Source organism: Talpa occidentalis, unplaced genomic scaffold (assembly GCF_014898055.3).
Source record: "Talpa occidentalis isolate TD23 unplaced genomic scaffold, MPIMG_talOcc4v2.1 talOcc4.10, whole genome shotgun sequence".
Classification (NCBI taxonomy): Eukaryota; Metazoa; Chordata; class Mammalia; order Eulipotyphla; family Talpidae; genus Talpa; species Talpa occidentalis.
In genome coordinates, this window is record NW_023600993.1 from 10,997,222 (window position 1) to 11,023,067 (window position 25,846).

The following is a 25,846-nucleotide window of genomic DNA, read 5'->3' on the forward strand; positions in this document are numbered from 1 at the left end:
AATGAAGAATTGCTACGAGAGGCTAAAACTTCAGAATCTTGGCCTCCATTCTCCAGCAGCAAGGAGCACTAGTCCAAAACCTGGTGTTCTGGGCTAGTATATTCAGTCCCCTCAGCCCTGGAATGTATATCATTTACTCATGCATTTATTCATTTACAAAACACATATAGTGAGGTTCACTCTATGTGAAGATGTGATTTGCAAAGGTATACAGGACCTGCTGTGATGAAGAAAACCTTGTTGGAGAATGTTTTAAAGGTATATGTCCCATGAGTTCTCCCTATATAAAAGTCAAAATCTGGTTTTTAACAAGCACTGCAGGTGATCATCTTGCTCATATTCACTTAAAAATGAAAATGACTACAGGAAGTGCTTGGTTAATTGTGGCCTGTGTTCACTTTCTTCCTTTCAGAAGATGGCTTAGTTTTCTCTTTTATTACTAAGATTAAAATAGTGTGGTGGCACAGAAGACAGCAAGACTTTCTAATTCCAGTATTTGGGGGATTTCTGCTTACTGTGAAAAAACATGGCAGAGACATGGAAGCTTTTTCATTGTTAATTTTATTGGGACATATTTTCTTTCACAGGGAGATCTTTTTATCCTCAGAATTATCATATCTCTTTTTACTGTGGTTGCATTTTTAAAGAAGGTTAGTGTTTGTAGCTTTTGTCAGCTTCTTGAAGGGATATATGACTCGAAGAGGAAAAATGAGGAATTGCTGCTGGAAGCAAAATTCAGAATCTTGGCCTTTAGTGATGTATCTTATGTAAGCTTAAAGAGTTTGTAAAGTCCATGTGTTTCTGTCTATGAGACTGCCTTCAAGATAATACGCTGCTGGTTGTATAGAATAAACCACTTACCATCCAGTATTTAAAAAAAAAAGTAGACACCCATGCACCTACCACCATAATCAAGGTATAGAATATTCTATCATCCTCAGGTTCCTGTGTCCCTTTGAAGATTTATTTATTATTATTTTTTTATTTATACAATAGGTGGGGTATAGGCCAGAGGCGCGGGAAGGTGAGAGGATTCATCAGAAACAGAGTGGGGAGCAGCAGAGGCCAACTGACTGAAATACCCTGCTGAGGGGAGCAGCAGGCGAGACAGGAGAGGTCTGCTGCATCATGTGGGTTTCTCCCTGGCGGGCCGGGAATCAAACCCGCACTGCAGTGGCTGCGGACAGTTTCAGAGTGCTGTGCTCAACTGCCTGCGCCACCAGGGGAGGCCCCAGCCGTTCATTACTTGATGGGTAGGACATGATTGCTTCCATCTTTGGGGGAGATTATGAGTACAGCTCTCATGAATACTCATATTCTAGTCTTTGTGGGAAAATATATATTTCTCTTGGGTATAAATTATGAATTGTTGGGTCTTATGGTAAGTTTATAGTTAAATTAAAAAGCTGCAAAGCGATTTTTCAAAGCAGGCTGTTTTACATTCTCATTAGCAACGTTTGTTGCATCCCAGATGCTTCACCTTCTCTGCAGCACTCAACACTGTCTGTCTTTGAAGTGTGTGCTAGTGCGTGCCATTTAGACAGTATTGCATTTCTCTGTCTTGTTATCACATTTTTAATGTACTGTAGGGTAAGGTAAAAAAATATCAGGCTTTTCGGCCCCCCCACCATTAGGGTTGATGATGGATCCCTGTGGACCTGAATGCATACCTGATGGCGGGCACCTGGAGTAGGGTGTGGGCCTATGTAAGTGGGTACACCTGGGCTGAGAGACTGGCCTTATAAGGGTGGCGGCGTTATGGGGACGCCAGCAGAGTGAAAGGAAGAACAGAGCTAAAGAGACCCAGCAGAGAAGCAGAGGCCATAAAGAGTGAAGACTTGCTGGGGGCTGGGAAGCCTGCCAGCCTCCTGGCCTCCCAGCACCCCTGCCTGCCATGTACTCGGTAAATCCCAACAAAAGCCTGCAAAAGCTACCCAGGACTCCACTCCAGGACTCCTCCTTAACCTGTCTGCTCGATCATAGAAATCCTGCTCTGTCCCATCCTGCCTCTCCATGTACTTATTGGGCATTTGTATATCTTGTGTTGTAAAGTGTCCAAGTATTTTGCACATTTTATAAAAATTGGTTTGGTGGTCACTGCTAGCCTAGTAAAATGGAGCTAAATTAGAATAGAAAATATGAGGGTGCATTGGTGGTATATTTGTTACATCAAAATATTTGTTACATCAAAAATTCTGCAAAATTTTATTGCAGAATGTATGCACATAAGCATGCCTGTGTGTAAGCTGTGTTGCGTTGTTAAATGTATCTGTTATCACTTACTACTAGATTTCTTGTTAAGGGATAAAAACACCCTCCTCCTTCTCTTCAGCCCTTTGAGAGTTGAATTTTCTGTTCCTCACAGCTAAGAGCCTGGCTTGTGCTTCTTCCCTGGGACAAGCTCTTCGCAGTTCACGCCTTGCATTATGTTTACATCTGGAGTAGTGCTGACTGGTCATTTTGCTTCGTTGATTGCTAAGTGTGGGATTGCTGAGAAACTGTCTCTGGGTTTTGACATTTGGGTTTGTAAGCTTGGTGGAGAAGGCTGGTAGAAAAAGCGGGGGTGGAGATTAACATAAAAGACCTTCAGAGTAGGACTCTAGGTGATTGGATGCACCTCTTCAAATTGATTGTTATGACCTTTAGTTGATTTATAGTCAATCGATGTTCCATTTGGTGGAAGTAGTGGTAATTTTCCAAAAGGTGCTAGAGTTTATTAACTCCCATGTTTGGTTTCAGAACTCTTTATTGTTCTGAAATTTTTCTCATGTGACTAGTTACAGTGGTCAAACGTTTGCAAAAGACATTCTTCACATGCTGTTTTGGAAATAAGGGAAAACTTTTCTGCTCAATTTAGTATATTCACCATATCAAGAATTTAAGGTTAAAACTATCCCCTTTATGGTTTTGAGTTATCCAGGCATTTGATGTAGTCTCACTGGTTTATTTTTGCTACTGACAAACTGCATCATTGTGGCCTCCATGAAATGGTCAGCCTTTTATGCCGATGGCCTCTGGCTATCACCTGTGACTGCAGGATGCACACGCATGCCTGATTAGGGACAACTGGAGTATGGTGTGGGGTGCATAAGTGTGCACACCTGAGTCTGGAGGCTGGGGCTATAAGGGTGGTGTCACACAGAGAAAGTCTGTGGCAGAGCGTGGCCACTGGAGGATGAGTGACTATAGCGAGAGGCAGGGCTGTGAGATAATGCCAGAGAGGGCTCAGAGATAAAAGCGTGTACAGATTTGCCCGGAACTGGGAAGCCCCCCAGCCTCCTGGCCCACGAGTCTGCCCACCCTGCTCCTGCTTGCCTCACTACAATCATATTGTTCACTGCTTTAGAATTTGTCTTCAGCCAAGACTTGGTGTTTTGTTTTATCTGTTACTTTTATTGGCACCAAAATCAGAGAGAGAGGAGAGGTTGGAGAGAAAGAGGTGTTATTGTGACCATTTTAAGAATAAGGAAAAAGAGACTCAATCAGGACAATTGGCCTGTCCAAGAACACATGTCTGCTAAGTGGCAGAACAAAGAGAGCAAATCAGATGTCGATGTTCACCAGCCAGAGCCCAACACTGCACACCTGTGGTGGAACCCGTTGGGGTCATGGCGCTCAGCTGTCCTCTCAACCACGGTGATTGATGGGGCATTGCTATAGGACGGGGCGTTGTTACAGCTTGGACCTGGGGGAAGCCTTCAAAGAAGCCTTGGAATTGAATGCTGGAAGGAAGCAGGGCAAGTCTACATTTGGCATCTTAATTTTTATTTAAGAGGTGGGAGGAATGGAGTGAAGCTAAAGCTGAAATTGATGAAGATGCACTCATTTTTTGAGAGGTCTCCATGTCTTTGACAAGAGTGATCTCGTCCAATGTTCATGTTCTGCACAGCTGTTAACTAAAGAATGCCAGGGCCTACCTGTGAGTGCCAGTCAGCTAACATGCCAACTTCAGGGACTGCTTTTTTCTTTTGGAAAGATCTTGGTCCTTCTAATCCAGTCCTCTTCACTACAATGCGCTGCCTGCCTGTCTGTAGATTTCTCATCACTGTACCAGGCTCACAGGTATTCTGAGAAGGGGCACTTGAGGTAGGGGGAAGCGGGTGTATATTAAGAGTTTGCCTCTCGTCTCATCCCAGGCTACCAAGGCCACTCTCCATTCTTTCCCGTACTACTCAGCACTCAGTGCCTTGTCTTCACCCCTCCCTGAGGAAACTTGCTTCCCTAGAAAATTTAAAACGGACATGCCGTGGATATAAAATAATGGATGAAATTCCTGGAGACCTTTTGCAAGAGCTGGATCACAAAGTTCTGTCTTTTCTAGAGGATTGTGGAATTTTCGTAGTCTTATTTTTAAAAGTTTTGTTTTCATCAAAAAAAGAACATATGCTCACTAATAGAGAAATAAATAGAACTGCAGAAATTAAAAAAATAAGAAGTCACTCATAGTCCCACCACCTGAAGAGATACTGTCAATATTTTTGAACATTTGCTACCAGAATTTTCTTTACGCGTAATATTGTGTGGGGTGTGCACACACACACATCGTTTTGATCAGACTTGCTGTATGATTTTTATCTGTTCTTTTTATTAACTATTAGCATATGAGTTGCAAATACCATTTTTAATATTTATTTGATACTCCATCATATGGCTGTGCCAAATTTATTTCATATTTTTATTTTTGGGCATTTCCATTGGTTCCATTTTTAAAAAATATAATAAGCAATCCTGTGATAAACATTCTGGTGCAGAAATCTTTTCTCCTGTCTGTTTTGTCAGACCAAATTCCTATTCTGGGGTTGATAAATTGGAGGATATAAGCATTTTACTGAATATTAACATATATGATTAAATTTGGGTGGTTATATTTTGAGAAGCAAAGCCTTAGGCTAAAGGAATGAAGATCTTTCAGTGGAATTGAGGGAATGGCCAGCTGACCAGTAAGAGGGAAAAAAGCGATGTGAAACATCAGTTTTCCTGGAAAGAATGTCATTCTCTTCCACATCAGGCCAGCCAAGCCCAGTTTTCAGATCTTGATGGACTGCATTGTGGTTCACTGCATGTCTTCTGTTATCCCTTTTACTAGGCCCCTTACCCCTCTCCATACAATCCACACTTTATTCGTTTGGACCTCAGTTCCCAGAGTTCAGATTGGCTTTCTTCTCCATCCATGACACACTCTCACCACCATTGTCTCTCCTTTTATTTTCATTTCTTCCCTTATGCCTTATCTTCACTTCTGTTCTTTACTCATGGCCCCGTACCTCCTTGATACACTTCCAAAAGGGTCAGAGGCATATTCTTGAATAGGTATGGATTCTCAGAGAATAGAACATGTGTATAGTTTTCAAGTTGGGACATAGGTATTGCACTACAACCTTTATTCTGGTTTTTACTTTCATCACTCAGACTAACTCCTTGAGATGTGGTCGTGGTCATGGTCTCTTGTCATGCTCAGCGTCTTGTTCATTGCTTCTCCTGTCAGCAGAGCATCCCATGGTTTGAGTCCATGTTTTATTTCTCCATCTCCCTAATGATGAACAAACCAGTTTCCTGCTTCCACAAATAGGGCTCTGATGAGCATCCTTGATCCTGGGCAAGGATTTCTTTTTCTTTTTCTTTTTTTTTTTTAATTTTATTTTTATTTTCCCCATACAATTACAACCCCCTTATTTTGACCCCAATCCCTTCTTTCCCCACCCCCCACCTCCCATGGAGTGTCTCTGGTTCATAGTTGTTTGTTGATTTTTGATATTTCTTTCTTATAGTTATTCTTTTTCCTGGGCAAGGATTTCTTTAGGCAGTATACCTAGGAGTGGGGTGCTGGGATTTCAGGGGCATCACACTAATTTTACTATCTACAACTAGATTTATTTCTAAAATGGGAGAAGCAGAATGCACACAAGCATTACAAAGCTTTCTTCTTGGTGTTCAGATGTGTCTTGGTGAAACTCCACATTCGCCACCCTTTTTCTGTGATAGAGGGATGTCTGTCCTGATTGCCTCAGAGTGTCCCGGCCCTGCTGTCTGTCTGGAGAGGATAACAACAGCACTAACTTCAGGTGGTGACACAGTGTCCTTGGGGTTTCCAGAAACCACCAGGAAGAGGGCTCCCGGTTTCTGTCTGAAGAAAGTCCATTCAGTACAACCTATCCTGATGGACTCCGAAAGGTCCAGGCTGGATTCTGGAGACAGATTTGTATCTTTCTTTTGGCATTCAGCTGAAGCAGTTGTGAACTTTTGAAAATACATGTCAGTTTTCATATTTTATGTATGTTCTCTGTAGTCACTTTCATCTTTTTGGTATCTTTGTTTTTTTAAAGATTGATTTATTTATGCAGAGAAGAACTGGGGTGTAGGTCAGAGGTGTGGGAGGTGGAGGATTCACCGGAGACAGTGGGGAGCAGAATAGGTAAATCTACTGAAATACACTGCTGGGGGGAGCAGCGGGCGAGACAGGAGAGGTCTGCTGCACCATGTGGGTTAGGCTGGAGTGGTCATAGCGCTGAGACTTAACCCCTGTGCCGCCAGGGAGGCACCCATCTTTTGGGTTTCTAAGACATAGTGGAATAGATCCAGGTTCAGATTTGCATTCTCACTTTCAAAACTTACCTGACCTTTAGTAAATTATTTAATATTTCTGAGTCTTCATTTTATCATTTATAAAAGGATAAACAAATGCTGACCTTGCAGGACTGCTATAAGGACACAGTGAGATAATGCACGAAAATCCAAAGTCCTTTGCCAGGTACATTGCACATCTTCAGCAAATTTTGTTGCTCTTCTGATTTCCTGATCCATAGGAAAAAGGTTGCTATGTGAGTTGAAAGCCACGTGTGCCAGTGTCTATTCCAACTAGGGCCCCCTTCTCAGATTCCTCTCAGCTACTCTAAAGTGCATTCTTGTTTTTATTTTTCAAAGATTTACTTATTTATGCATACAAGAAGAGCTGGGTTACAGGCCAGAGATACAGGGGGTGAGAGGATTCACCAGAGACAGAGTAGGGAACAGAACAGGCAGATTGACTGAAATGTACTGCTGAGGGGAGGGAGCAATGGGCGAGTCAAGAGTGGTCTGCTGCGCCATGTGGGTTGCTCCCTGGTGGGCAGGGGCTTGAACTCGTGCTGCAGAGGCTGCGGATTGCTTCATAGTGAGGTGCTTAACCCTTTGGGCCACCAGGGAGGCCCTCTAAAGTGCATTCTTATTTTGACAGGTGCCAGGCTGGATCTGTAAGACCCAGATCCAGCCACACCGAGTGTGCAAATGAAGCCTTCCCATGCTGGTGCTGCTGAATGCATGTCAGGAAGACAGCACATCCCTGGCAACTGTTGCTGTGTGGTTTTGCCACTGCTGTGCCAGCTCTCAGGAGTGCCTGGAAGCTTTAAAACCAAAGAGTTTCAAGGGCTCGCCAAGGCGGGACTCTTCCTCGTGCATCTCTGGACCAGTGCCTGGAGAGAGGGGCAGGTGAGAGGTTGCGTGGCTTGCTTATGACTCTGGGAGGCAGACCTGAGCTGGGGCTTGAATACCAGGGCATCAGGGCTGGCAGTTTTGAGGGAGGAGGATTAAATAGCAACCTGGTGTAAGGAAAGTGCTAACTAGCTCATTAGGCCTGGTATGCAAAAGTGGCCTACTTTGCCAGTAGTGAGGGCTCTTTCTGCTCAATTGCCTGTGATCTATGTATCAGAGCATCCACAGGTAGGGAGGGCATGGTTCCAGGATGGAAAGGAGAAAGATGAGGCCGATGTGAAGAAATGTGTAAGGCCTCCTGGATAGCAGACGGCAGAAGGCAGATGTGCAGATAAACCCCAAAGCCAGAATCCACTGACAGCTGAGCGATGGGTGAGTGGCTGCCTGGGAGCCATAGACATGGCCAGAACCGTGGTGAAATAAGCAGAGAGAGGGGGAAAGGCTGGGGTGGGATAAATAGCCCCTCCCAGCCATGTATCTCCTCTCAGCCCTTGCGAATGACCAAATCCAGCCAGAAGCCAGGGCATGGGAGCCTGGGTGATGAAGACGGCCTGGTCTAGCCTGGCAGGGCACAGAACAGGGTAGAGGGGGGTGGAAACTGGTTGTGGGCATTGACAGAGAACAAGCAACAGGGTTCTGATAATGTCCAGGAGGGACCGCAGATTCTGGAGCCAGGCTGTCCAGGTTCAGACTGTGCCTCTGCCACCTGCTGAGCCTCTGGCTGCTTACTGGAGCTGGACCATCATTATTCTGCTGGTATCTGACTCAGGGGGTGCTTTTGTGAAGATTAAATGAGTGAATGCATAAGGAACACTTGGAAGAACATTGGGCACATAGCACAGAGCAGATATGGTCTAGAAATCTTGCTTTTTAAAACTTTGAACCATCTGGCACAAAGGTGTCCCAGATGTTTCAACAACTTTGAAGTGGGTGTAGAGGAGTGGAGTAGTTGAGAGAATCCTGATGTGTGGTCGAGGAGGGCAGACTTCAGCCCTGATGGTCAGTGAGTGGACAGCCTTGGGAGGGCACGCCACAAACAAGGGGCACTCTCTTGCCCCAAGAAGGTCTGGGTCTTTGGTCTCTCTATTTTTCTGAGTGCCCGTGTGTGCATACAGGATGATGCCAAAATAGTAATTCTGTGGATTTTGCTGCTAGTTCTAGACATTGGAAAACTGACAAAATGAGGAGAGAGACTGAAGGAGTGGCTTGTTTGTATACAAGTAGCCACCATCATTCATGCATATTAGGTATAATTATCAAGCAGCACAGGGTCATGGTTAGCATTAGCTGTGTTGTTTTATTAAGTGAGCTAGAAACTCAGCTCAGTTTTGCTCAACTTTTGAAGTTTCTTGCCCCATAGGATGACAATAGATATTTCAAAAAGAGTAGCACAGATGTGAGTCTGTCACCACCTCCCTCACCAGGCAGGTGGGATAATGGGAGTTCTCAGTATGTCAGCCTGGGCCCTTGCACTCTACACCTATTGCTGCAGCACCTGAAGATCCTTGGGGATGAGGTTCCCCTTTTTTTTCTTAAACCATGAATAATCTTGACGATCCAAAGACCAGTATTGACAAAAGCAGGAGGAAGGAGACTCTGGGTACGGAACAGGGCTTAGTAAATATTCATAGGTTAATAGATTGAGCGACTCTGCAAGAGTCCTGTGCACAGTTTTCTGCCTTTAAAATGCCATTAGCCTTTCTCTTTATGTCAAAATGATGATGTATCAGTAAACACCAGTCCCTCTGTGTTGTTTCTTCAGAATCTCCTCATCAGTCTTTCTTGTCTGCAGCCTGACTTCATGGTCTTCCCAGTAAGTGGCGCACATTACCAGATATGGCTCATAAATAGCAGTATCCCTTAGGGAAAAGAATCTCTTGTCAATTAGGAAAGTGTTCAGACTAACTGAGAGAAGTTTGAACAAGGGACTTGCTTTCCTCACTTAATGAGGAACGTGCAGAGACAGGCTGGAGCAGGCACCCAGCAGTGCCCTATGGTGCTTGCGCTGTGGCTTCTCATTCTGTGGACTTACTGGGTCCGCCTCAATCCCATGTCTGTGACCTCATGGTCAAAGAAAGCTTGGCGTCTCTGTCTCTGGGCTCACGATTGCAGGAAGAAGGGTGAATGGTGGAGGAGTGTCTTTTTTAGCCAGACTTAGCTTTTTTATCCACCTCAGTGACTTGCTGGTATTTCTTTGGTCAGACTTGTGCCTTAGGCCCACCACCGTCCGCAGGGGAGGCTGGGAAGTTACATAATGTTAGCTGGCCATCTTGCGACCTTCACCAAGTCAGGTGAGTAAGGAAGAAGTTGCTTCTTGAAGTGAGTGTAGGGGAGTGGAAGGTGGGAGAACACTGTTGGGGAGACACAGTGCCTGTGGAGGGATTTTACTTATCACATAGTTTTAGCAATAGTTTTCTGTTCTCGTGCTTAGACTGCTCTGTTTTGTGTCTACACAGACATGAGTGCAGCAGAGTGTATAACCCTCCTGGTAGCTTTAGCAAAGGGTCCTGAAGGTCAGCGAGGCACTCTGCTGCCCTTTCCTGTGTCTTAAAGAATGGCAGTGTCTCTAAGAAGGAGATATTTATCCATTTTGCATTAAGTGTCAGAAACAGTAATTAGGGTGAGTGCTGCATCTTGCAAGTAAAAACCAACCCTCATGTTGTTGTGGTGGAAAATAACAGTTGGTGGTTTTCATAAGGGGACCACTGTATTGTTTGCCTGGACTTACCCTCTTTCCTTAGAGTGTCATTCCCAGGTGTTTTCCACTTGTAACTTAACAGCTCACAAAGACACCACTTCTCTTTGTGAACCAGCATGCCTACGTAGAGTTAGAGAAATGAAGACTTCATAATATCACCTTGCATTGAAAGAGTCCCTTCAGTGCTGCCACCTCTTCTGCATACAGCACTTTGCACTTGATTTCACCCTTTCTTGGTGGAGTTGGGGTGTGGTGCTAGGGAAAAAAATGTCAGTCATCTCTCGATAAGCAGAGTGGTGCTGGGGAAGAGCTTAAGGTCAGCCACTTGGTATTTGCCCAACTGCTGACCCATTAAACCAGGAAACCCACTTATGGAAACAGTCCCTGCCTAATTTATTTATTTATTTATAGATTTATTTATTCATGCATATAAGAACTGGGGTACCAGACAGATGTACGGGAGGGTGAGAGAATTCACCAGAGATAGCGGGGAACAGAACAGGCAGACTAACTGAAATACACTGCTGAGGGGAGCAGTGGGCGAGACAGGAGAGGTCTGCTGCGCCATGTGGGTATGTCCTTGGCTGGCCAGGATCAAACCCGTGCTGCAGAGGCTGTGGACAGCTTCACTGTGCTGCACTCAACCACCTGCACCATCAGGGGAGGTCCTCGTGCCTAATTTAGAAAGCCAGAAAGGCTAGTGGACATTTTTGGTGATTTGATACTCAGTCCTATTATCTTTCCCCCCTGAATCCCTATTTGGACTCTGCCCATCTTCTGTTGGGTCGGGCATGTACCAGCACATCTCCGGGGACACGCTGAGGGACGAGTCACAGAGCAGGTTTGCAAGGCAAGACTCTGTTGCTCAGTGAGCAGCCCTCTAGCTATTTATTAGTAGTAATGAACAAACATGATTGATTATGTGACAATGGCGGGGGAGCAGGGTCTGGGGAGACAAAGAGTGATCAACTTTATGGGGAACTGGAGGGGACATGTTGGACACATATATAGGGAGGGCTTCCTGTGCAGGTGCTTGATGTAATTTCTGAGCTACCCCCAGACCCCTGAGACTATGGCCACGCAATCAGCGGCTACCTAGGCATCCCTGGCTGCCTTGTGATGTGAGCCATTGTCTTAAGACAGTCACACAGGGGTGCCTTATCCAAATCCTACACACACACACGGGTGCAGAGAGGCCATACACACACAGGCACAGAGGCCCCAAATGGTAGAAATGCCACAATCTTCCTACCTTCATTATATTTGGGATCATTTTTAGTTTCCTTCTTGATCTTGCACCTGGGTCCCAACAGAGTTGGTAGCTTGGTGTGACCCCCCTCTTGACTTTAGTGAACCCCATCCAGTCATGGTATCTGCCCCCACACTACCTCTTATGGGGAGAAAGCCATGCTGTCCCCTCTGTGCTACTTGCCTCCTCCTCTTTATACCACCTTCCATGCCACAGTGCAGTTCTGTTTGAAATAAAACCACAACCAGAATTCTACTTCCCTTCCAACTTTTGATGATCTGTAGTAAAAACCACCTCGTCAGACTAGCATCGCCACTTCTGTGTAGCTGGTCCCCGGCCCCTGCAGCTGTTCTCCTAACTGCCCACGCAGGAAGTCACGTCCATTCTCTTGCCTGTGCTTTATGGTTATTAGATAGCTGTCCCCTTTTCACATTCACCTATACCTCTTAAGATTTTCATGAACCTGTTCCCTGTTCTCCATCCTTTTTCAGTTAGAAAGCCTATGTAGCAAACTAAATTCTGTTCTCTCTCTTCCTTTTTTGCCAGGGGCCTCATCCAGCAGGGTTTTAGTTTATTCTTTTCTGATACCTTGGACTTGGTTTCTCTCCCAGTCCTCTGTGCTCTTGTCAGTGGCAACACCATTCCTGGCCCCTTATATCTAAATTTTAATTTCTCCAGTAGGGCATCCTAGGAAGGAAAGAAGGTCCAGATGACAGCAGGCAGTCACTGTGTCTTCATCTTTGATTATATCTCTGCCTGCCAGCTGTCCCACTATTTCCCTGCTGACTGGAGCTTCCTTAGCAGGGGCCCACGCCAAGTTTCTGGACCAGGTTACTGCTGGCATCTCTCATTCAGTTATTCTCCAGCTGATAAAAATGGATGAAGAACAGGTGGCTGGCTTTCTTGGCCCAGAGCCAGGAAGTAGAAAAGTTGAATGAAAAATGGTATCTTTTTCAGAATTCAAAGTTAAAATCATCTCAGTCTCTAAGTTGTGACTCAGACGAGAAAAAAATGCAGGACTAGATCTAATGGTTAATGGGAAGTGGAGCAAAAGAATTGGAGGCTCAATAGCAGGATCACAAAGTAGTGACAGTATCCCCACTGTTCAGAAATTCACTTTTTGCCACTTGGCTTTTATGAAAGACCTGTGTCACTGCCTGTTTTCATTAAATGCAGGAAATCTGAAGAGGATTTCTACTTTTATGACAAAAGGCAAGAAGTGAAAATAGCGTTTAGCACTGGTTTTGCAGCAGCTGTCTCGAGGCAGCATGTGTTCTGAGCAGTGCGCTGCCCTGGGAACTCCACACACAAGCTATATGCTGATCGCACCATCCCTGCCTCTCTTCGTGTCAGCGTAGTTACGGTTTGGTAGCTAATTTGGGCATCTGGGAATGCTCAAAAACTTTCCATATAAATTGGTGGAAATTTCTTGTTTGCTTTATACCCTTTAGGCTTACAAAAGCCTTCATGGGAACAGTCTGCTGTTGGATGGTGGGGGGAACCTCTCCTGGGAAACCTGTGTTCTGTTGCAGGCTCTGTGGTGTGATTTGGAGCAAGTGAATTCACTTTTCTGAGTTTCGTTCACTGGACTAATGATCAGTCTCTTTCCAGTTTTAAAATGTGTAAAAACGTACAGCTGTATTATTTCATCTTTTTCTAAGGCACCAGCCATGCCTGTTATTATCCTCTTAAGTCTCACTCTCGAAATTATTTTCCCAGGCTGTTCCCAGGATCCCATGGATGAATCAGAGTTCATCCATGTCTGTTCCTTCTGTCAAGAGTCAGCCCTGCTTAGCACTGGTCACTTTTATTTTTTTTTTTTTTTAATAAATTTTATTGTTATATTCCCCATACAATTGCAGCCCCCCCATTCTGACCCCAATCCCCCCCCTCCCACCCCCGCCCCCCTAAAAGTGTCTCTGGTTCATAGTTTTTTGTTGATTTTGATTTTCACTTTCTTATAGTTATTCATTTTCCTGGTCCCTTATTTAAGTTTTCTAGATTCCTGCTATGAGTGAGACCATCCGGTATTTTTCTTTTTCTTTTTGGCTTATTTCGCTGAGCATGATCCCTTCCAGCGCCATCCATGTTGCTGCAAATTGCATGTGTTTATCTTTTTTGAATGCTGAGTAATATTCCATGGTATATATGTACCACATCTTCTTGATCCAGTCATCTATTTTTGGGCATTTGGGTTGTTTCCAAAGCTTAGCTATTGTAAACAGCACTGGTCACTTTTAAACATGGCGCTTGAGTCCTCACTTTTTGTGAAATGGACGGACATAGTGCAGTGGTTTCCAAATTTGAATGTGCTTCAGAATCACCCGGAAACTTATTGAGCACAGATTTCTGCCCCCTTCTTCCAGAGTTTCTTTTTCAGGTCTGGAGTAAGAGGGGAGAATTTGCATTTGTGACAAAGTTTCTGGGTGGTGCTGATGGTGAAGGGGCCCCACTCCCAGAGCAGGGAGCAGAGGTTTTGTCCACAGGTGTGAGTTCAAATTCTGACTCTGTCACTTACTGTTTATGTGATTTGGGGCAAGTTTTTTTCAACAGCGTAAGCCTTTGTTTACTTACCCATAAAATGGGATAAAAACGCCTGTATTTCTGATGGTTGCTGTGAGATTTTACTATTACAGTGTCCCACTCTGGTATTTTACCAACCTTAACTTCCTAGTCCCTTGTTCTTTCCTACCTCCATTTGAAATGTTCTAGAAAAGTCAGATCATTGATTATTGTGTAGATAGTTACTGTAATCTCACAAGCAGAATTGAAGAAAGTAAATATCTAACAGATTTCTAAAAGGACATCATTTTAGTGAGTTTCATAAAAACCTTTCTGGGGCCTCCCCTGGTGGCTCAGTGGTTGAGGGCTGGGCTGCGAAGCTGCCTGCAGCCTCTGCAGCACTGGTTCGATCTCGGGCCACCGGTGAGGGCCCCACATGGTGCACAGACCTCTCCTGCCACCCGCTGCTCCCCTCAGCAGTGTATTTCATCAGTCTGCCTGTTCTGTTCCTGGCTCTGGTGAATTCTCTCACCCTCCTGCACTTCTGACTGTACCCTGTGCTTGTATAAATACATAAATAAATCTTTAAAAAAAAAACCAAAACCTTTCTGAACACTCAGAGTATTTCACTGGAATATTTCCATCTAAAATGCTCAAATATTTTTCAGTTGTAGCATACAAGGCCAATATAGGAGCCTCTATTATATTTCCAGAATCCGAAGAGAATAAGACTAGGACTAAAGTGAGACATAAAATCTTGAGGAAATAGGTAATTGCAATCCTTTCCATTTTTTCTTCACGTATGCCTGCGGAAATTTTGTATTCAAGTGGGTGACTGGAGAATTTGGTACTTACAGCTCCATAAATGACATGTGCTCTTAGCCTGGTCATATAACAAGTAATAGATAGCAGGAGTGAAATAGCAAGGGTTTCTGGACTAGCAAATACAGAAATTTTTAGTAACAGTTTAGAAACTGTTATAGAAATCATTACTAGGGATAAATGTTCAAAGATTCCTTTAATCCAGAGTTACACACAAACTCAAATATCTGAAGTTATGCAGATTTGAATCTTTGCTATAATTTGTCTTGTGAATCACTTTAAATTACATTTTCAAACTCAGAATCATTTTTCAAACACATTGAACCTATGGGGAAAGAAATCACTCCAATAAGGAAATGTGCTTTCTCTCATTCTCTTAAAACGTATAGCTTCCTTGTTTGTTTTTTAATATCCCAACTTAATTTGAAAATAGATAAACACAATCTTACTTTTAACTCTTTAATGAAAATGGCAGCACAAGTGTGGAGATAAACAGAAATTGTTGCTCAGTCTCAGAATGAAGACACAAAAGGGAGGACTAGGGACTGTGGATAACAAAAATACATGCGCTACAGCTGCTGCATGCCCTGACCAGTTTTGACACATTAGTGAGATCACGTAGTATTTGCCCCCTTCTGTCTGACTTATGCACTTAGCTCTAATGGCCTCAAGTTCCATCCACATTGTCGTAAGTGGCAGGATATCCATAGATATATCATCACGTTTTCTTTACACTTTCCTCTGTGGGTGGAAACCTCTATGTCCTTACTGTTGTGAACAATGCTCCAGTGAATATGGGGGTGTAGATCTCTCACTAGTGTCCCCTTTACATTCCCTTTAGAGATGTACCCAGAAGTGGAATTGCTGGATCATATGATAGTCCTGCTTTTATTTATTTTTTTTGAGGAGACACCATGCTGTTTGTCACAATGTCTCCTCCCACCCACATTCCCACCAAAGTGCACAAAGGTCCCCTTTATGTCACCTTCTTGTCAGTCCTTGTTCTCTCTTGTCTCTCACTGACAGTCGTTTTTACAGATGAGAGGAGATAGCTCGTTGAGATTTTGATTTACGTTTCCCTGATGACTGGAGATGTTGAGCACTCTGATAATGTGATTTATACTAAGAAATACAGATTTGATCTTTATCCCCATTTCTGGCACAGAGATCCTAAAAAGCTTGGAGTTTCCTAAGAGATGAGAGAAGTGAAAGTATCTTTTGTTATATAAATGAGGTGCCTTTTGGAATGTACCTTTGGATGGGGGCTGGTTGCCAGGGCAACCAATCATGTGATTAGAGGGTTGAAACTTCTAGTCTGGCAGGGGCAGGGGCAGGGGAGAGAGAAGGAGCTGCAGGTTGAATTAGTTGCCAACCATCACTGAGTTAATCAATCATGCCCACATAGCGAAGCCTTCATAAAACCCCAAGAAGACTGGTTTGATGAGCTCCTGGGTTGGTGAACACAAGGAGTGCCAGGAGGGTGGCTCAGAGAGAACATGGAAGCCCCGTGCCCTTTTCCCCAGGCCTTGCCCTGTGCATCTCTCCCCTCTGGCTATTATTGGGTTGTAGCCTTTTATAGTAAATTGGTGACCTAGGAAGTAAAATATTCTCCTGAGGTCTGTGAATCATAGTAGCAAATTAATAGAAACTGAGGAGAAGGTCATGGAATCTCTGATTTGTAGCCACTTGGTCAGAAGTACAGGTAACAGCTTAGACGTGTGCTTAGAAGCCCTGGTCTATCGCTGGTCAAACAGAAACACACATACCTGCTTGTCACATGATGACTGGGACTTGCAGCTGCCTCTGAAGCTAGGGAGGAGGAAAGTCTCATGGGCTGATTTTGTAATGCGTTCAGGATCTAGTTATATTTCAAAAAGTGCGCTTTTCAGAATTGTTATTAACCATATTGCAGAAAGCAGGGACCTGTTTAATCTTATTTATTTCCTTTTCTAATACTGAGTCTGGAAATGGTCAGATAAGTAACATCTGAATATTTTTGTTAGGGTTAAAACAAGAGCTCACTGTGGCAGGCTCACCATCCAAGTAGGCTCGAGAGCATCCTTTGCTCCAGATGCTTTTTCAAAGCCATCTTGTCTTGACAGGTTGAGTCTAAATGCACGATCAGTCATTCGTCTTCGGAAAACCTATAAGACGAAATTTCTTAGAAAACAAGCCAATGGCAGAGCATTACTGGTTGTCAGTGCTCCCTTGGGATAGAGAGCATTAAGTCTTTGTACAGTTATTTGGGGGAAAAAAAAAGATATGATATAAAGCAATCAACTTCACCTGTACATTCTGGTCCATGGCTAGAAGCAGTTGTGACTCTTGTGGTCATGGCTCCCATGAGAGGTGAGCGTTGTTGGCTGGAAAGCCCGGGTCCTCTTCTCTAGTCTGGAAAATTGCTTCCCAAACTTCTCTTCTACTAAAATGGGTCTTCCCTTCTTAACTGAACCACTGAGGGCTGTCAAGATATAAGTGTGGACTCACTGCAAAATGTCAGGGAAGGGCCTCCCCTGGTGGCGCAGTGGTTGAGCGCTGGGCTGTGAAGCTGCCCACAGCCTCTGCAGCACCAGTTCAATCCCTGGCCACCGCGAGGGTCCCACATGGCACACAGACCTCTCCTGCTGTGCCCGCTGCTCCCCTCAGCAGTGTATTTCATCGGTCTGCCTGTTCTGTTTCCCGCTCTGGCTCTGGTGAATTCTCTTACCCTCCCGCGCTTCTGACTGTACCCAGTGCTTGTATGAATAAATAAATAAATCTTAAAAAAAAATGTCAGGGAAGTAGCAGTCGGGATATTACTATGTTACCTTCCCAGAGACCACTTTTGCAATAAGCATGTTTTTTCCTCTTTTTCTTTACTTGTCTTTTTCCAATATCCACTTTGTTTACTACAGAGTTGCCTTTCCTTCCAAATGAAAAACCAAATTTTTGTTTCTAAGAAAAGAAATAAGTTGATTATGTGCTCATGGTAAGACATGTTCCCATTTTCCTAAAACTAACACCATGAAGAGACAGAAAGTCATGTGCTTCCAGTAAAGACAACAATTTCTAAAATTTACTGTAAGTATGCCCTGTGCCAAATTAGAGTTGTTATATAATATATATATTGCCTTCATTTTTATTTGTTAAATCCAGCAGCCCTAGTTAGAAACCATGTTAATGACTTTACATAGTTTATTTTGAATATTTATCACAATTCTAAGAAGTAGGACAAATAATGGCCAAATTGGACTTTGAATCCAGCTGTGTCTTATTCTTTTTTTTTTTTTAAAGATTTATTTATTTATTTATGCAAGCACTGGGTACAGTCAGAAGCGTGGGAGGATGAGAGGATTCACCAGAGCCAGAGTGGGGAACAGAACAGGCAGACGACGAAGTACACTGCTGAGGGGAGCAGCAGGTGGCAGGAGAGGTCTGCGCGCCATGTGGGACCCTCGCTGGTGGCCGGGGATCGAACTGGCGCTGCAGAGGCTGCAGGCAGCCCAGCGCTCAACTGCTGTGCCACCAGGGGAGGCCCTGTGTCTCATTCTTGAGTCTACACTTCTGCTTTGCATATTCCTTGTTCTACACTAACTATAGAAGTCCAAATAACCAGGGTCAAGGAGATTAAACCGTGAGACTGATATCCGCTAAGCTGATCTTCTCTTTGACTTATTGAATGTAGGAATTAAGGCTCTACCCAGAAGCCAAAGGGACTGTGAGAGTAAATTGTCTAAAAGCTTAATTATCCAGAAAAGAGGTGAGAACGAGAAACCTTGTATTCTTTGACCTTTTAATTTTTTTTTCTATGGTTTGAGACATAGGATGTTCTGAAACATGGTTTTCATAGGTAACATATTAGGAGTTAAAAATAAAACCCAAAAGCTATTCCCCTCTCTTCCACCAAATACCTCAAAGCCATTTACATAAAGATCTCTGATTTCTATTTAAGTTTCTGTGATTAGAAGGAATGAAGTATTTTTCTTTAACTTAAAAATCAAGCAGTTATGCCAATTAAAATTATAGATCTGGTCATAGAATAGTTGAAAGACTTCAAGACAAGCTATAGTTTACTCTTATGACCCAGGCCATGAGTATTAGCCATTTCCTAGAAAGAAAATCAAGTCCAAAGCTCTGCAGTGGCCTCTTACTGGCCTTTTGTTTGGCTCAGTATAAATGGTGATAGTGACCACAGGGATGAACTGAGGTCCTGCGTCAGTGGGGAAGGTTTAAAGGCTATTCAGATGTCACCTATAAGGCTGTTGCACTAACACTAACCTCTTATTATTTTCTTGAAATTAACTCACCTTTTCACTTAAAAATAAAAAAGTTTAGCTTTATCATAAGTAATATTATTATGAAGTTGTGTTTGATAATTATGTATTTGTTTCTAGTAAGCATTAAATCACAAACATAACTTAAAGTTTAGAATATTGGTTACGTGGTGTCATCCAATATACCCAAGTGCTCTCGGTCATATGTGTGAGATACTTTGGGGGACATTGGCGTCAAGCAGGAGCCAGCAGACTTGGGCTAGTTGCCTGTTTGAAGTGAAGCTGTCTTGGAACACAGCTAGTCCTTTCAGTTTTGTATTGTCTCTGGCTGCTTTGGCGCTACAATGGCAGGGTTGAGTAGTTGTCCGAGACCCTATGTCCGACAAAACTGAAACTATTTTACATGTAGACTTTTACAGAAATGTTTGCTAACCTCTCTGCCTTAGAGGAACACACCCCATTGGGGTTCTATCTGTTTCCATGGACTGCCCTTTGTTCCCATCCATGATCCATGTCCTTTTTTCCTTAGAAGTATTTTTGTCATGAAAAGAGACTGTGCTACTTTCTGTGAGGACCAGACCAGAGAAAATTCACTTAAGCATCCGCTCTACCCACAGTGTCTAATGAAGCTCTATTGATAGATTGGTACCAAATGTCAGTATGCTGCAGGAACTAGCTGTCTCATTATCTCCCACCCAGCTGGACGGAACATTCCTTCATTTCCCTGTCTCTAATCTTCAAAATGGCAGTGACAGAAGATGGGATTTCAAGCTTGAAAACTGACTTTGAATTAAGAATTCAGCATTGATGTCACTGTCATCTCTAGCTCTCCTATCTATATTTCTGGCAAGTGTGGGCAGCTTCTGTGTGAGTTATAGTGGAATATTGTCTAAGCAGGAAAGTAAGGGGGGAAATATGAGGTTGCGTCACCTCATGTTACTCTGGCTTATTTTTCTTACTCATTTCTTGTGGAAGGCACTATAAGTCCTCCCATGAAAGCTAATGAGTATTGCTTAGTTTTGAGGGCCAAAAAGAAATAACTACCTGTGTGTTACTCTTATTATAATACACATGATCATCATTGGACACTAACATTCATTTGTATAATATAGATCTGATTATGGGCTAAGAAGATATATTTAAACATTTTTGGGATAGGCCTATTTCTTCAAGTTGTTTGTGGTTTGACTAACCAAATTATAAACTAAGTATTGAGATATTATAGGGTCGACAGTGAAGTCTATGATACGTCAAGGGGTGTGTGTGTGTGTATGTGGGTATGTGTTTATATGTGTGTGTGTGTGTAGGGGAAAGACTGGGGAAGTTTTTCTAGTGGACATTTTATCTGGGTGTAGAAGGGTGAGTAGGAGTTCTCTTGGTGGAGAAGCAGATGGAGGACACTGTGAGCAGAAGGCCCAGTCTACCTCTTATAGGAAAAGCAGGGGGGCTTTATAAATACCACCAGCAATGTCTTCATTGTCCACAGAAAACTTGATTGTTGACAAGCTTGTAGGAATAAGTCATTTTCTGGGTCTGCTTGGCAAGTCTTTTGGGAATGACCCACTTGTTCTTAGGAAAAAGATATGCTTCCTTGACTTTGGGTAGAGATTACATATATAGCCTAGCTCCTGATGCTTTGGCCTGGCTCACCAGTCCATAGGAATTCCGTGACTTGGTCCATGTTATAGCAGCGGGATTCAAGCTTGACCAGGGAAGTGAGATCTTGGCCTTAGCCTTATTGTTGCTAAAAGATTTCTTTCCCTGGGTGTCCCTGGAGCAATGCTAAGAAGCCTCCCTGAAGCATCTGCACCTTACACTAGGATCCAATATCTTCCTGACTTCTCCGTGTCTGTGCCCTCCTTGTAAGTTCTCCATTGGTCCTGTCACAGATGGCATCAGTCAGTAGATGCTGATCTTGTCTTTCTGCATGAGCCCAGGTCCGACAGGGCCAGGAGCCTGTGTTTCCTACAGTCAGCCTTTATCTTTCTCTCAGGAGATCTCATTTGTTCTGGGGGGTTGGGGGGAAGGCAGGTGAGGCAGCTTCCATTCCAGGGACTATGTGCCCAAGAGAAGAGTCATAAGGCCTTTTGCTGTTGAGGCCAGAGAGCAGCTTATGGCCTACTGAACAGGGACTATGTTCACATGATGCTGCAAACCAGAGTGATGGGAATAGGGTCAAAGGCAGAAGCACAGCTCCCACAGCCTCACCAGGGGCTTCGAGTGGCAACTCTGGTGACCTTGATTTGGCAAAGACGTGTGGAAGAAGTCTTTGGTTGTGTAGTCTGTGTATCACTGATCTCTCTGTCCTTCACTCCCTTTTTCCTTCCTTTAATCCAGCATTCTCTTACATGTCTATAGTACACTAAACACTGGGTATCCGAAGTGAAGGGACACACATTTTTCTGTCAACTCTAGGGAGAGACAGTCCTGTTTCCGGTCAGTTTTGTGAATGAATAGGCCAGGGCCTGAAGCCACCCCACAGTCTTCACAGCTGTCCCTGGCAGGCGGGGAAGGATGGTGACAAATGGGCCAACTGCCAGCTGGGAGACCACAGGAGAGCAGGAATCCAACGACAGGCAGGGAAAGCTCCTTGTCTCATTCCCCCACTCAGGTTCTCAAATTTCATTATTCAAGGAGACTGTTCTCATAAGTCAGTTGATTGGCAATTTGATTTGGGTTAGTTCTTAGAATGAATTAAAAACATCATGGTATAATGTAGTGTTTTCAGGATATAAGCAAGCCAAGGCAGTTCATTATTTCAATTAGCTAAAGATTGTTGGCCCATATATCTTCTTTAAGGACCAGTAGGTCCCTCTATATCTGATAGATGCTTGGAACATGTAATATGGATTGGACATTATCTTTATTCATAGGGGTAGAAGACAGAGCAATATAGTTTATAGATTGTTTTAATTACAAGTGGGAAATTGAAAGCTTCGTAGGAAATAGGCTAGGTATTCTAAATAGCTTTTCTCTGTTCTCAAGAGTCTAAGGGTTATTTCAAACCTTATGACCTAGGTTATTTTTAGTATTTCCCAGCATATTGACTCTAATTTCCATTATATTGGTCTCTCCCTAGCTTCTTATCTTAGTGAGTTCCAGTGATTGAGGGACCTAAAGTTGCTTAAGATATTTAAGTTTGGCTGAAGTTAGATACATCGTTCGAACTAGAAATGCATTTCTCAAGGCTTAGCAGGAACTGCTTATATTTCTAGGGGAGATCATTTTTTAAAATGAGCTAAGATCGTATCTATAATAGAGATGGTACCACAGCAGCAGTGTCATTCCATTTGCCAGCAGATCCTGGGGCAGCTTGTGCTTGTATTTCTGTTGAATCTGTGCTGTGCTCAAGTGTGGACTCCTCCGAGCTGCTAACAGTCGTCCAGCTGCATCATGGCTAATTGGCGTGGGTTGTCTCTTGCTCTTACAGAACTCCCTCAAAGGGACAAGGCTCCCTCACTATGGGTCCCTCAGAAGGATGAATGTGGAGCAGATAGCACATTCCTTACCACCACCCACTCTACCCCATTACAATACCTTCAAAGTATCACACTCAAGTTGCATGGGGCTGCTACACTTTACTGAAGAGTTGATCAAAGAAATGTTAAATTAGATTACATTTGATTTTTTACCATCTTTGATGGAAAATGCAGAAAAATCAGACTCTTTTAAGAGGTTCTCTGGGAGCACCTCCAGTTCCTAATCTTTTCCCTCTGTATTTAGATGCTTACCACACCCTCTTACAGCTGATCCTTTTCTTTTTTAAACTTCATGTTTATAGTTTGCCTCTCAACTTTTAGGAAATCCTACTCCTTATATGATGGGACTCCAGAATTCTTGACCCAGGCAGTGAGGCCGTAAGTCCTTCATGAAACAATTTTCCTTCAAGGCCTTCCACAAGAGTCATCCTGGAGTTCCAAATTTTGAGGTCCTGACAACAACCTCCATTAGTTTCCCAGATGAGACAGTCTCTTTCAGGGCCCTCAGAGATATCCCCTCTTCCCTTTCTTTTCTTTTCTAAGACATGTAACATCTCCTCAAGGAGTGTGGGATTTCACAGAGGGACGACTATGTGTCATCACTCAGGTCACCAGAAACTTCAGTTTTTTTGCCTTGCAAAATCCCCAGGTACAAGGGGGCTGGGGTTTTTTCTTGAACTGGAAGTGAGAGCGGAGGGAAAAATACAGAGATCAGACTAAAACTAATATTGCAGCCCTTTTTTGCCACATGTATTTCTGTTAACTTCTGTATGTGTAAGTTGTTTTGTCATTTGAAGAAAATAATAACCACTGTTTCTGGGGAACAGTGACCAATTTCCTTCAAGACTTCTAAAACATCTTAAAATGGGATCATGTAATAAGATTCTGAGATGAGAATTTATGTGAAAGTATTTTTAGGAAAAGTCATCGGGACAATGGGGAACTGGGCTCACATGGGAAGGATCCAAAGAAGTACCTTAGATTGAGGAAGATTCTCAGAGGTTGCTTTTGGCTCTATCTACAGAGAAGCTCTGGAAAGTGTGCAAGTCACACCTCAAAGTTGGTCATATTAAAAGCCACGTGAGCTGGAGTGTTCATGCCCCTACTCCTGCCATTAGCTAGTTGAGGGCTGTGGGGTAAATACCAATTCCCAGGCACTTGGCATTCTCCCAGGCACATAGGGAAAATGGTGTCATGTAGGCAGAGGGAGTCCCTTCCCCCTCAAAGAGAATGAAGGTGCTTTCTCTTGTGAGTGTGGTACATGTGTTTTCCCACAACTCTAGCTGCCTTTTCACACCCTCTCCTCACGATATGTTGTTGATACTCTGTTGAGATACAGAGCCCTTGATGCTTCTTTCCCTTGAACCTGTGCAGGTCTCTGTGTCAGGATGCTGCAGAAGTGGACTGAAGGCCTGGACAAAATGCAGCAGAAGTGGTGCTGCAGAGGCTGGAGCATGCTTCCTGTTCTCGTGTGAGACTTGCCTTTGGAGCCCTGAGCTGCTATGTAAAATTGCAAGGCCCTCAGTCTGTGAGGAAGCCGTTGAGAGGCCGCACGGAGCAGCACTGGCACCCAGTACCAGATCGCCTGCCATGTGAGTGAAGCAGCTGGGAAGTGGATCCGCCAGCCCAGTCTTGCCTCTTCATAGGCCGCCATGCTGCAGAGTCCAGATGAGCTGTTCCCCTCAAGTCCTGCTCACATTGAAGATTCGTGAACAGAATGATCATTGCTGCTTTGAATCAGTAAGTTTGGGGAGAGGGATGTGAGGTTGTGCATGCACATGTGTGTGTGTTTTCACATAGATGTATCACCTTTTATGACCTAGTTTTGGAAGCCACATAACAACGCTTTCTCCAAGGTCACAGACCCACCCAGATTTAAAGGGAGGGAACATAGACCCAAACTCTTGATGGCAGGAATGTCAGCGTCATATTGTAGAAAGCAGTTGGGGGGTGAGAGATTGTCTTGTGGCCATCTTGGAGACACAGTGCCCCACTAAGAAACCTGGAAACCACTGGTGGATTTTAGAGAACAACACAGGTAAATGCTGACCTAGGTCTTGACTAATCTCTCCCATACTTGAGTCTCTAAATATCAGAGGCCTTGGCTTCTCTGTCTTTGCATGTTTTGCACAAAGAAAAGTGTTGGCTTCATTGTAGTAGCTCAGTGTTTAATATGTAAATCAATGGGATCAGCTATGTGCCAGCTGACCCAGCCCTCAGGAATGGTTATCCAAGTTCATTAAGAGGGGGGAGTGAGAAAACTAAAAAAAGTAAGTACACAATATTCTAGGAAGTAACATTAAGCTACTGGTCACAAGGTGAGACAGACCCTGACCCCAGCTGGCAAAAATAGTGTGGATAATTCCAGAGGCTTCCACAAGGTCAGAGTCAATGGGGAGTGAGACGAAGGAAGCAGCAGCTGCTGTTTAAAGTCACAGTTGGGTATAACACCATTGGGGTGGCAGTAGTAATAATGATTATTATTGTAATTATAACAGCAATAATAATTATCATATTAGCAAATTTACTAGAGAACCAACTATGTATCAAGGACTTTAGAAAAATTATCTCTGATCTCGAGAGCCATTGAACAAAGTAAAAGGTAGCAAAGCACTATTATGCTTCTATTTTTAGGTGTCAAAGCTGTGATTAAGAAAGTTGAGGTAATTTTACCAAGATCACACACCTATCAAGAGTAGAACTGGGATTCAAGCCAAAATAGAGCCGATCCAAAAGTCTGTGCTCACTCTGCTCCCTCTCCCCCGCCACCTTGGGAAAATAAAAGATCTGGAGATTTGGGGTGTAAAGAATCTTTAGGGCTGAAATAATTGAAATGATGACTAAGATCTTGTTGGTTCTCCTGACACAGAACTAAGGATTATATTAAAACAGAAAATGGGTGAATCTTCTTTTGGGCAGAGCTTTTTCTTGAGCCTTTCATTTTCCCATAGGCTAGTACTCCGGGTCTTGAATCTTTACTTGAATGGAGAGAGGTGAAGAGGCTGCCTCTCTATTTCATTCTTGAAGCATTGCAAACCACCTCCTTCCTTATTGCAAATGGTTATCCAGGAAAAGCTACATTCAGTCCTGGTTTATGAACATGCGAGTATTTCCTGCTCGTTCTGCTTCAAGCATGACTCATGGGTTCACTTTCATCAAAAGGAAGTCTTTTTAACTCATTCTTCAAAGTACTCATTTTCATCACAGGTTTATTCCATGCACACGCTGTAAAGCGTTGAGCTGTGTTACCAGGTTTGCTATGAAGAACAGTAGCAAGCCATTGTTCTGCCTTTGTTTTTCACTCCTAAGAGGCAACCATTTTTGTGTCTGTTGATGTTTACCACCCTATTTTTATTTTTTAAAGATTTATTTATTT

At 43.5% G+C, this 25,846-nt stretch overlaps 1 protein-coding gene across 1 annotated transcript in view; it reads left to right on the plus strand.

Moving 5' to 3' along the window:
- The first annotated feature begins 236 nt into the window (after positions 1–236).
- Positions 237–25,846, plus strand: part of CPNE4 (copine 4) — a 385,184-nt gene continuing 359,574 nt past the window's right edge. Inside the window, exons 1-3 of the mRNA XM_054688943.1 lie at positions 237–258; positions 7,214–7,464; positions 23,845–24,210. Coding sequence (XP_054544918.1) covers positions 24,188–24,210 — 23 coding nt within the window. The 5' untranslated portion in view covers positions 237–258; positions 7,214–7,464; positions 23,845–24,187. The remainder of the gene's footprint in view (positions 259–7,213; positions 7,465–23,844; positions 24,211–25,846) is intronic.